The sequence below is a fragment of the Argentina silus genome, assembly GCF_951799395.1.
Source record: "Argentina silus genome assembly, chromosome: 20".
NCBI lineage: Eukaryota > Metazoa > Chordata > Actinopteri > Argentiniformes > Argentinidae > Argentina > Argentina silus.
In genome coordinates this window covers 4,529,315-4,542,880 of record NC_139674.1, presented here as the reverse complement: position 1 = coordinate 4,542,880, position 13,566 = coordinate 4,529,315, and the positions used below count along the sequence as shown (strand labels likewise).

General features: G+C 48.0%; 1 protein-coding gene across 1 annotated transcript in view; it reads right to left on the bottom strand.

Moving 5' to 3' along the window:
- The window catches only part of pde3a (phosphodiesterase 3A, cGMP-inhibited), a gene marked incomplete at both ends in the record, with an annotated part of 63,636 nt that extends 50,389 nt beyond the window's left edge, over positions 1–13,247 (bottom strand). Inside the window, one exon of the mRNA XM_083691847.1 lies at positions 12,330–13,247. Coding sequence (XP_083547973.1) covers positions 12,330–13,247 — 918 coding nt within the window. The remainder of the gene's footprint in view (positions 1–12,329) is intronic.
- Positions 13,248–13,566: the final 319 nt, after the last annotated feature.

Sequence of the window (13,566 nt, the reverse complement as noted above, 5' to 3'; positions counted from 1 at the left end):
CTGGCATCAACAAGGCATTTTCGCCCAGAGAACTGCCGCTCACTGGATATTTTCTCTTTTTCGGGCCATTCTCTGTAAACCCGAGAGATGGTTGTGCGTGAAAATCCCAGTAGATCAGCAGTTTCTGAAATACTCAGACCAGCCCGTCTGGCACCAACAACCATGCCACGTTCAAAGTCACTTAAATCACCTTTCTTCCCCATTCTGATGCTCGGTTTGAACTTCAGCAGGTCGTCTTGACCATGTCTACATGCCTAAATGCATTGAGTTGCTGCCATGTGATCGGCTGATTAGATATTTGCGTTACCGAGCAGTTGAACAGGTGTACCGAATAAAGTGGCCGGTGAGTGTATCTTTAACAAGAAGAAGGGAAACACAAAAGTGGACCTCAGATCAGCCTACTCATCTCAGGGGAGGGAGACGTAGGAGAGGTGACCCCCAATCTAAGAGGCTGGTCGAACCACAATACTGTAAACTAGGGTACATCCTTCCTGAGGACAAAGAGGCGTTCACCTGCTAAAACCATGAGGCTGTCCTGTCCTCCCAAAACACAGACAGGGCATGTCAGGACTCAGGGCTCATTCAGTACACAGACACACACACACACCACTGCCTTACATAACTGCCTTACATGGCTGTTGTACTTAGGCAGAGGACTCAATAGCATGACTCGGAGACACAAACTTAAATCCAAAAGAATAGTCTTTACTTTCAAAAAAGGTTCGGTACACGGGTAGGCAGTCAATGGGTAAAACAGATAATCCAGTAGAGGTTGGCAAAGCAGAGTTCGGTAGCAGGTAATCAATCAGAAAGCAGGCATATAATCCGTCAGGGAGATGGCAACAGGGGACGTCAGGAAAACAAGCGAAGATCAAAAACCGGGAAAACAAAAACACTAGTAAAGATTGCCGGTAAGCTTGACACAAGGGACAAAGACGAACTGACACAGAGACAGGGGAACACGCAGACTAAATACACAGGGAAGGATGATGAGGAACAGGTGAAGCCAATCAGGGCGGGGTCGACAATCACACAGGCGGGAAACACACAAGGGCAGGTGGTGAAGTGTTTGAAACGAGAGACAAGGTAACACAGAAATAAACAGGAAACAATAAATGAAATAACATGAAACGAAGACAAACAAGACTAAGAAACAGGACGAGACGTTACAATAACAGAGTGGGTTGCTGGTAGCTGAGGACACTGTGCCGCCGCTGGCATCCGTCCTGGAAGAGCTGGACTAAGATAGAGAGAGGGAGCAGAGAGAGAGAGAGAGAGAGAGAGATGGGGAGAAAGAATGAGACAGGGAAGGAGGGAGCGAGAGAGAGAGAGTAAGAACAAGAACAAGAACCAGACAGACAGACAGACAGACAAACAGACAAACAGACAGAGAGAGGGACAGTGGTTCTGTGGTTTTGTTCAGACCAGCTTTATGTAACTGCATTATCAGGACTAGGAGAAGGAACAGGGTTTCCCTACTCTGGGATCAGGAGGAGACATGGTGGCCCCGTCTGCTCAGCAGCCATAATTAGTTTTACGGCAAAACAATCAACAACTGAAGATGGCTGCAGTACAGGCCTGGCAGAGCATCACCAGAGAAGATACCCAGCATCTGGTGCGATCAATGGGTTGCAGACTTCAAGCAGTTGTTGCATGCAAAGGATTGTCCACCAAATACGAAACACGAGTGCTTTATTTGGACATTTGATACATCTGACCCATTACTTTTGGGTACCCTGAAATAGGGGGACAATGCATACAAAGTGGTGTAATTTCTGAATGGTGAAACCAATATGTACACAAATACCATCAAAGAGATTAAGAGAATCTCTACTTTAATTTAGTAATTTCTTGATCTCAAACTTTTCGAGCGTAGAGCCGAAAGGAGAAACAATTCTTCACTGTCCCGTTACATATAGTTTGTTCACCAATGCATCTTGATTGGACTATGTGGTAGTACGCATTTAGTCACCCTCACTAGTGCAGTCAGATCTTCTCAGTCTTACTGCAGTATGCTTTGCTGTCACCCTGCGTCACTGTCAGCCCCAGGGGTTCAGGCATGGAGCCAGGTGTGTCCCCGCCCCCCCCCCAAACAGATCAATCTCTTGGTTGGGCCGGAACTGCTCAATCAACAGTGTCATGGAAGAGTCGTCATCTGGGTCGATCCATCCAGGATACAGGGGGGAGGAGGGGGAGGGGGGCTGTCTCTTCTCCTCAGGGACTCATAGACATGACAACTCCACTCACAAAATGTCACATTCCCACTTCCACTTTCACACCCCCAGACTCACTCTCAGCTTCTCTTTCACACCTAGTGGAACCGTTACACTAATGTACAGTACAGAACAAAATACACACACATACAAATGGGTACACACGCGCGCACACACACACACACACACACACACACACACACACAAACAAACACTTGTTGTCTTACGTGGATTGTTTTGTTTTGCATTTATGAGACAATGCAGTGTAGATTCGTGAGATCAGCTGTGAGGTAACAAGATGCCTTAGTCAGTCATTATTGTGACACGCACACACACACACACACACACACACACACAAGCTTATGGTTATTACAGTGCATTCATCTGGACAATGCCGTTAGCCACTTTCCGTGCTCTAGAACCCCATTACGCCTGCTGGAAGTAAAACTGTGGATGAAGTCTGTGTGTGTATGCGTACGTGCGTGCGTGTGTGTGTGTGTGTGTGTGTGTGTGTGTGTGTGTGTGTGTCATGGGTGGAGTGGAAGCATCTGGGTCGCACCTGGGCATCTTATGCCCCATAACCCCCTCCCTCCCTCCCTCCCTCCCTCCCTCTCTCATTCTGACAAAAAACAAACAGCTGACTCGTCACTAGCGACTCAGGTTAAGGTCCTGGAAACGAGACTACACACACACACACACACACACACACACACACACACACACACTGGAGGGGGGGGGGTGGGGGGAATACTAAGACAAAAAATGCCTTGTTTATTCCTCTCATCTAAAAATCATCCAGCACATAAGAGCGGAGGAAAAACTGCATGTCAGCGAACAAAAACAAATAATTACAAAAATGCCGAACGCTCAGCAGAGGTCTGAGGTAATTCTAAAGCGCCTCAGAAAAAGAGTCTGAAGGGAATCCTAATCCCAGTCCCTGGTCAGTTCAGTCGCTGGCTGCATGTATCTGTGCTCAGTTGGTAGAGCATGACGCTAACAATGCTTAGGTTGTGGTTTCGATTCCCGCTGGGACCCTATATACTGAAAAATGTATGCAATCACTGCAATGTAAGCCGCTTTAGATAAAAGCGTCAGCTAAATGGCGTATATAAATAGTATGTTAAACATGTCAGAGACCGAGCTGTGTTTGTTTGAGTTTGTTTGGTACAATGGAACCAACTGCAAACCCCCCGGCCCCCTGACACCCAAGACAGGCTCAAACAAACACTCAAAGCATTTGAAAGTTTCAAATACTATTTCGACCCAGGTCTGGAAGATCAAGGGAGAACATGCCAGGCTGCATGACAGAGCTGAGCCGAGCTGAGCCGAGCTGTACTGGGCTGTACTGGGCTGGCCTGGCCTGGCCTGGGCTGTACTGGGCTGTCCTGGGCTGTACTGGGCTGGCCTGGTTACACATCCACCACAGTTGCTGAGTCGTGCTGGAAACTATCCAGGCCAGCACAGTATAGTTTGGGTCGGCTCTGTAGTGTATAAAGCCCCATAGTGGTAGAAGTTCTCCCCTAACTAACCACTTGAGGAGTCAAATCAAATCAAATTAGTTCAAATTTGATTTGTCACGTCCATCGCATACAGCCGTAGTTGACATTGTGAAACGCTTTGGGATCTTGCTCCTCGTTCAACAACAGTCGACAACAACCAACAAATCAGCAATGCAATATAATATAGTCATAAAAAAGTGACAATAGTATTATAATTCAAACCATGGCGCAGGGCAACTTCTATCTGGAGCGTACTGAGTACCTGAGAGTACTAGGACAGAGAGTAGGTAAAACATACTAAAGCATCACTTCTCAGGCTCTCAGTGTCCCCAGGCCAGCTCAGCCCAGCCCAGCCCAGCCCAGCCTAGCCCAGCTCAGCCCAGTCCAGCTCAGCTCAGCCCAGCCCAGCCAAGCCCAGCCTAGCCCAGCCCAGCCCAGCCCAGCCCAGCCCAGCCCAGCCCAGCCCAGCCCAGCCCAGCCCAGCTCAGCCCAGCCCAGCTCAGCCCAGCTCAGCCCAGCCCAGCCCAGCTCAGCTCAGCCCAGCCCAGCCCAGCCCAGCCCAGCCCAGCCCAGCTCAGCCCAGCCCAGCTCAGCCCAGCCCAGCCCAGCCCAGCCCAGCTCAGCCCAGCCCAGCCCAGCCCAGCCCAGCCCAGCCCAGCCCAGCCCAGCCCAGCCCAGCCTAGCTCAGCTCAGCTCTTTGGCTCCGAGAGCAGACAGCTTTGTTATTAGCTGAATTGCGCACGTCACCCTTGTGTGCATAGGAGCGGAATTACACAAGGAGCAGGGAAGAATAATGGGAGTCAAAAACACAACCAGCTGCATGTGATGCAATTACCTTCTGCAATTATCTGATAGACTAATACGCATGCTGGAGCCGCCTGGGGGGGGGGGGGGGGGGGGGGGGGGCGCAAACACTGCAGAAGACTGTTGACAAGGCAAAAGACTTTACGAGGGAGAACAACTAACCTGGTTATCTTGTTCGCAGTAATTAAAAAAGATAAGTTACCGTACAGAGCTACAGTATATAACCTCATACTTGGTAGCAAACGTATTCTATATAAAAGCTGAATCTGCATGGAAATATCACAGAATTACCAAATATTGTTATTATCATCATGACCGTCCTGTGTTCATTTTACACAACGGAATTTGATGCCGTATATTCAAACATCTTACTGGACTGCACTCGACTGTACGGTCTGAGCCTCTCTCAGCCAGAGGAACTGAGTCTGTAGCCTGTGTGTGTGTGTGTGTGTGTGTGTGTGTGCGTGTGCGTGTGTGTGCGTGCGTGTGTGACGCAACTACAGTATAAAGGAGACAACTGGGATATGGTTCCCATACAGAACAGTCCTGACGAACAAGGAGGGTGACTCATCACTCACACACGCACACACACACGCACGCACGCACACACACACACACGCACGCACACACGCACAAACATAACATAGTGATGGAGCCTTTCGACTGGGCCACAGTGATGCAACACACTGTGACACACACAACTGTGTGTGCGTGTGCGTGTGCGTGTGCGTGTGTGTGCGCGCGCGTGCGTGAGGTTTTCCGAGGATAGCCAGGACAGTTATTTGCTGCAACAAGGACTTGAATAAACGTCAAGAGGTCGCATCACAACAGGACCCCGTAATACAAAAAATAAATAAACACAATATGACTTTATAACGCAGTCACATACAGATGGATCAAAGTCACTGTTAATCAATCAATTCTGACCAAAAATCATTCTGACAACTCCCATGATTATTTGAATAACCTTTCCATGAAATAATACCAACCAAGACGAGGCAGCAGAGCTAATACATACTGTACACTTGAAGGCTCCAGACGATGTCCGTGGCGGCGTTCATGGCAACATCCAGCCCACTTTTCTCTCCGCTAATTAAAATAGACTCAATAGAAAACAAACCTTGCACCAAATCCTTAAACCCTCTCTGCCTGCGAGCGAGGCGGGGAGGGGGAGGGGGAGTAGGGGGACGGGGTGGGGGGGGGGGGGTGAGAGGCAGACAGAGTAACAGACAGATGTACAGACCTAGTTTCTGTTAAAGGCGAGTGAGGCCCCCCCGCATCTGCCCGGCATATTTTCGAAACTAAAACACACCATTGAGGGAGTAACAAGGCAGGCCTTGTCTGGGGCCAAGGGCTCATATGGACAGCCAGCAGGGAAGCCACTCTGCGTGTGTGTGTGTGTGTATGTGTGTGTGTGTGTGTGTGTGTGTGTGTGTGTGTGCGCGCCACTCTGTATGCGGTGTGTTGGGCAGTGGCCAACCCAGGTTACAATAACAAGCTGCTTCTCAGCAGAGGGCCTGTAGAGGCTGCTCCACTCTCTCCGAAACACATGTGGCACACACACACACACACACACACAAACGAACGTGCCTTCATGCATACACACAGTGCGCTTGGATTCGCAGGCATGCCCATACATACATACATACCTTGGGACTGGCATTTTAACTGTGACTGAGTCATGTTGACATGCTGTTGATGAACTCATAATGAGCATGATGAGTTAGTCTGACAGGGCGCCCCCTCAGGCCACTGGAGGTAATTCTCAACCCATATTTCCATAGGCTAACTGTGAAACAACAGAGGCAGCCCGTAGACAATGAACACTGTAACTTGCCCTAAGCGGGAATTGAACCCACAACCTTCCGCCTGCCAACAGGCCAACAGGCCCTGCTAGCTACTGCCCTAACTACCCTAGCGAAGATGCTAACATTCTAAATGGAGCCCAACAGGGTTTTCCATGGAATCAAAAAGGGTTCTTCAAAAGGTTCCCCTACAGGGACAAATGAAGAACCCTTTTGGAACCCTTCTTTTTCTAAGAGTGTATGTAGATCCACACTGATCGTACGTGTGTGAGCAATCATCAAACAACAATCAGAAGATCGTTCAGCAGATCTGAAGTGAAAATCGACACGGAGAGACATCCTATTGAGAGAACACAGTGTATGTTGCCCATGTTGGCATCGAACCCACGTCTGTGGCGTTTACATACACTCGCTGACCCCTCCTCGAACCGACCGACCGACCGACTGAGCCATGGTAAGACTCTCTCTACACGTTTGGCTGTGGAGGAGACAGTGCCTTGGCAGCCCTGGGCAGGAGCAGTGTTAAGGCAAGCGGAGCTGGGGTCTGTTTGGAATAACAGCTGTGAGGGTTCGCAGGGGCAGCTAGCTTGTTGTCATTTGAGGATTGACATGTTTGGTGTACTTGGGCAGGAAGCTCTTTTTTCGCTCTCCCTTGTTTCTCTCCTCTTTCAACACTCTCTTTCAGCCCCCCCGTCTCTCTCCCTCATTCTCTCTTGTCCCCCTCCACTCCCTCCTTCCTTCCCCCGTTCTCCCTCCTCCCCCCCACCCACCCTTCCTCCCTCTCCACCTCCCCCCCTCTCTCTCTACCCCTCTCCCCCTCTATCTCTCTCCCGCTCAGTCATGTCCGCCTCCTCCTTTTCCATTTTCCCTCCTCCTCTCCTCAGTTTTTCCTCTCAGTCTCTCTCCTCTGTCTCTCCTACTTTCTTTCCCTCCCTGTCCTTATCCCTGTCCATCTCCCTTCTCCCTCCCTCCCTCCCTCCCCCTCTCCAGGATCATGTATTGGTGGTGATGTTTGCTGAGACTCGAGCCGCTGGGGTTTTTTAATGAATGAGGTTTGGCTGCTGTATGCACCGTCCATACAGCTGAAGCTACACATTCCTCAGACACTTCACTCACAGCTAGCAGCTAGGCCCCTCTGTCAACCAAAATAAGGAGGGCCAAGTGTGTGTGTGTGTGTGTGTGTGTGTGTGTGTGTGTGTGTGTGTGTGTGTGAGTGCGTGCGTATTTTTATGTGTGTGCATATGCACGTGTGTGTGTGTGTGTGTGTGTGTGTGTGTGTGTGTGTGTGTGTGTGTGTGTGTGTGTGTGTGTGTGTGTGTGTGTGTAAAAGATCCGTCTGTCCGACACACACAGAAGACAAGCTCAATTACGGAGAGAAGGGGAGGATGGGGTGTGAGGTATCAGGGGATGTGCTACCAGGCACTAGAAAGAAAAACAGCCTCCAACATGTCCAGTTGCTAAACGACTTCCTCTCTCTGCTTTCAACCAAACACAAAAACAAGGGAGGGAGATCTGACAGGAGGTCGAGGTCATTAGAGTCAATACAAATCACCCTTCTATTCCACTCCTCCAAGTAAAGCAGTTTGAACTACGTGGCCTAGGCTAATGTAGCAGAGGTGGTTTGGAATCACGCTCTTGTGAAGAGGTAGCCCTGCCTGAGACACACAAACCCAGCCCTTGAGGATGCCCTCTTGGCCTAATGGCAGACGCTTGAGTCTTCCACGTGGGAGACCCAGGTTCGAACCCCGCCTGTCACATAGGCTAAAGCCTACCGGGAGCGGTCTAAAACCAGCCTATAGCTACTGCGCTGTAGATTGAATAGCCCAGGCAGCCTACTAACCCCATAGAGAGGAGGCAGATTAATGACTCTGATGATGAGCTTCCACAGCATGGAGAGTCAGAAATCTATGTATGGAACAGAGAACATGTGGTGGATGAGTCTCACTGGGAATGCATGTGCGTCAATGAGAGAACAGCTTCCCTCAAATAGCACTCAGCGCACCCGTTTCTCCTTCAAAATCATCCCCAACCACCCTCTCTCTCTCTCTCTCTCTTTCTCTCTCTCTCTCTGGCACAGAAATGGAATAGACATTGTTATGCAATATAAGAGAGGTCTGAGAGGGTATTATCAGAGGTTTCAACCATTTCAACGAAATACAGTAGGTCATGCAATAATATTGACAATATGTAATTATATATATTGTGTACGTGTGTGTGTGTGTGTGTCTGTGCGTGCGTGCGTGCGTGCGTGCGGGCGTGCGTATGTGTGTGTGTGTTCGCTCGTGTGTGTGTGCCCCTGTTCAGATCCATGTAATTGGGTGACTTCAGCCTTTAATTGACCAGCTCTCTCTGTCTGTCTGGGGGGGGCGAAGTAAAACCTAAAACAAAGCCAATCAATCAATCTCGTATCAAAACGGCCTTTTCAAATGTCCTACTTTCGGATCCTGTTATTCCATATACGGAGAGAAAGAAAGTTTGGATTGAATCTGACCCAAAATCAACCAGAGAGGGTCTTTCCTCCAGCCCAATCCCTCTGGGACGTGGGCTACAACACAAACAACTTCTTCAGCAGCTCTTTGTCCCCCTACTGAGTAACTCACTCTGTTTCAGCATGTCCTGAACTCAGTCCAGAAGGACCTTCATAGATTATATGTCATGTGAAGAGCTTTAATAACAGTCCCAGAAATTCATTAAAAACTCTTTAAAGTGAATCTCTTCAGCAGCCGGTCTGATCTGACATCACAGAGTGGTCGATCTGTCCATGTTACACAGACCAAAGTAGAGTACACACACAAGCATACACACACACACACGCACACGCACACACACATGCGCACACACATACACACACACACACTCAAAGACACACACACACACACGCACACACACACACACACACACACACACACACACACACAAACACACTAGTGACAGCTACAATACAGTTCTGGAGTTTCAGCAGCTCCATGACGTCTTGAGACCGTGTAATGTTGCAACCTAAAGCAACAACACATGCTGGCAGGCCGGCGGTGGTGGGTCATAAATACTGCAGAGGGACAGGTTGGTGAAAATCTCTGCTTCTCTGAGTGAGAGGTGGGGGAGAGGGAGGGGGGGGGGGGGGGGGGGGGGCGGGAGCGGGAGCGGGGGGGTTCAACCCACAGGGCAAGGCAACTGGCCAAAATATGGGAGCAACATCGGTTTCTGTTTCTCAAATCTGCTTTCAATAAAAGACAATAATCGTCTTCTTTTGACGTTCCCTTTTTTTCTGGAGTGCATCCTGTCCGTAATTTGTTGCCAGTCCTAAGTGATAAAAGCTAGTGTCTAACACAATGTCCTGGCTGTTCTCATCTAGTGCACTACATTTGACCCCAACATATTTGATATGAATGTGGTAAAAAGTGCAGGTAGTGCACTGCGTTACATGGGTGAATTTCTAAGAATAAGGTATGATGAAATTAGGTGTCAATATGCATTTGTCATACTCTACACGACAGCACAGGGAGATACGGCTGGGCCTGTTTTCACACTTTCTTTCATCCTGTGTGCTCTTCTCAGTGCACTCCTCTGAGAGTACTTCTCTGAGTGTACTTCTCTGAGTGTACTTCTCTGGGTGTACTTCTCTGAGTGTACTTCTCTGAGTGTACTTCTCTGAGTGTACTCCTCTGAGTGTACTTCTCTCTGTGTACCTACCGACGGCTCTCAAGGGTCCTACGAAACACACCTCAAGGAGAGGCACATGGAGGACACCCAGCCGATCACGATTGACCAATCACAAGGCTTCTTGAGTTCCAAAGCTCCGTAACCAAGTGCTGGGAGAGAGTGGAGTGTCATTTGTCATCAGACGTGTTAGGGCAATGGAACATTGGGGTTGAGCAAACAACACACAGCAGAGCTCACTGCTGCTAACACACTGTGGGATGTAACAGGGATGTCACAGGGATGTCACGTTAACAACAACAATAACAACAACAAAATGACATGTGACACACTTGATCACATAACATTACTTGGGAACGGGAATGACGTATTGCCAATCAATCAATGCCTAAAAACGTTTCATTTTATTTGTATTCAAAACTGTCACTAGAGGGCGTAAGTTCAATGGGAGGCAGGCAGCACAGTGACTGCTGGAGGGATGGTGGAGAAGAAAGCGGGCAAACTTCATGAAAAGGGACCGATGTATAAGTAGCCTACATGTTGTATGACAGGGTCAAATCACTGCTGAGATCATGCCTTATATAGACTATAGCCACAGCTTCATATGCAAATAAGTCATAAACATGACACCAGTCACTCAAAGATGTAGCCTACTGCTTGGTAATACATGAAAATGATAGTAAACATACATTGTGGCATTCTGGTGACAGTAATAACCTAGAAGTATTCTATATACATACATTCCGCTGATATGCAATGGACACACAAACATGAGATCGTACTCCTAAGTGGACAACCACTCTTGGTAGCCTATCGATGTCACTACCAGACTCTTGGGAACAAGCAGGGCACAGTACAGAACACCATCTACAACTAGTACAGAACACCATCTATAACTAGTACAGAACACCATCTACAACTAGTACAGAACACCATCTACAACTAGTACAGAACACCATCTATAACTAGTACAGAACACCATCTACAACTAGTACAGAACACCATCTACAACTAGTACAGCACACCATCTACAACTAGTACAGAACACCATCTACAACTAGTACAGAACACCATCTACAACTAGTACAGAACACCATCTATAACTAGTACAGCACACCATCTACAACTAGTACAGAACACCATCGACAACTAGTACAACACACCATCTACAACTAGTACAGAACACCATCTATAACTAGTACAGAACACCATCTACAACTAGTACTGTAAAAAAAAAACGTACACAAAAAAGTTCAATAGCAGCTTAGTTGTTTCATCAATATGAAGAGGAAAAATAAGAAATAGGAAGGATCAACAGAAATAAGAAATGCATGTTGGCATATGAGAATGTCCAAAATTGTCGAAAATGTATCATTAGATATTTGATATGGGGGAATACTTTCACAGGACATAAACAAATGTATTCCAACGTTAATAATGTAGCCTAGAATAAAACTATAGGCAGGACTAAAATCATTAGGCATATCATTTAGATCATTGATCCATCGATTGATCCTTGAAATGGTAAATAGATGGAAAACAACAGATGATTCATCTAATTCACAAGACAAAATGAATAGGCTATACAAAATAAAGGTGAAGTCATAAGGCAGTAATATCATATAAATAAAGGTGTTGGTTATCAGTCTGTGGCGACTAGTGACCTTTTGAAATGTGAGCTGCCGGGACCGTTTACTCCTTCTGCAGCCATGTCAAACAGCCCGTGCTCTGGCTGCCAACACCGGCCCCGTTATCAGCCCTAGCTCCGTGTCTCAGGTGACCCAACTACCTGAAGGGCAAAGCAATCCCTCGTATGGGGATATAGAGTTACAGCAGGCCTACCACTACACTGACCGCTGGACCGTGTTATTACCCCTGTGGATTGCCGCTGCAGCATGCATTTGCTTATCAAAAATACAAACACTTTCATCTGCGCATTGACCTACTTTAACATTAACGGCAGTAACAGAAAGAGAGGAAAACAGCTTGATTGGAATGTGCATTAGGAGGAGGGCTTTCCCGTACGTGGTGATGATAACGGGCTAATGAGAAAAAAACAGACATGCCTGTTTATGGACTGGGGGCATTTTAGTTCAACTTTCAGCAAAGTAGAATTCAAAGGGCAGTGTAGTTGAATAACAATAAAATTACTATCATTATGATTATTGTTAGTAGTAGTATTAGGTATATTCTTATTTGTCTTCTTCTTCTTCTTATTATTATTATTAGCCAACAATTATTAACATAACAATGCGCAATAGATTGGCCCCATTATGCCATTTCTCCTAACGGAGAAAAACATTTCAATATGTAAGAAAAACACTTTATTTCTCAAAAGTTAAGACTTTTACCTGGTCCCGTGGAATGCATGGCAGAGACGTCCTCCGGTGGGACTTGCTGTTGCTGTGACTGTGCGCCATGTCTGAGGATACCACCGAGCTGGACCTCCGTCGCCTTTTAAACACCGGGATGTCCTCTTCCTTCACCCTTGTCACGGAGCTGCAACCCGTCCCGTGTGGCCCTGAGCACGGGAGGAGCTGGTCAGCATACCTCGCTAGCAGGACCCCCAGCACCCCCACCAGGTACGCCAGGTAGGGTCTCCAGCTGGCCCGAACTTTATTCAGCGAAATGAGCGAGATAGTCCTGATGATGCTGATGAAAACGATGACGGAGACCCCCTGTCCGAGTTTGACAACCATCAGCGACCCGCTGGCCAAGCAGACGAGAACCACCAAGGTGGCCGTGAACGACAGCAGCTGGTCGTCCGCGCCGTGCAAGAGGGACTGCGCCGCGGCTTCGCCCAAGTGACACACCGCCAATAAAAACACTGCGGTCCGGATCAGCACCCCGCAGCGGATCAGGTACAGGCCGACCCAGAAGAAGGCACATACGAGCGTGAAGATAGGACACACCAGGTACCACAAGGTTAAGAACAGCTCCACCGCGCAGCTCGCCACGAAATGAAGAGGAGACCCAGCAGACTCGCTGTTATTCTCGCTGCTGCTGCCACTGTGCAGTTCAACATCCCAGTCAACCAATCTGACCAGCAGAGCGAGGATAACCGAGACAGACCCCACACATACCGCAGACGAGACTCTCCGGGAACTCCATATATCAGTGAGTCTAGCCCACGACTGGCAGTCAGCGTCCTGATACAGAGGGGTGACACATGTTTTCACATAGCCATTGCGCTCCACCGCCCTGGGGCATTTCTCATGAACGCTTCTTGATATACCCCTGCCACTGTCGGCTTCCAATGCCATCGCCATCACTCAAGCGTAATTTTGTAGCGTGGAAAAGTATATTTAGGCTATATTATAAATGTGGATGTGTCAGTGCATTTTCATACCGCGTATGAAAGCCATAACGCGCGGCTGTGAGTGCGCTACTGGGCGCTTCCAAATGTATTCATTTCGTCCAAAACAGACAAGAAAGTACATACAAATGTGTAACATTCATGGACAAAAAAACATCCCAAAAAAGTGCAGCCTCACACTTTAGAATTTAGAACAAACCTGAACGTAAAACATCCCAATATCCTCTCATTTCCCCCTGTGGTATAGACTCTGATAATCATCCAGTGAACCA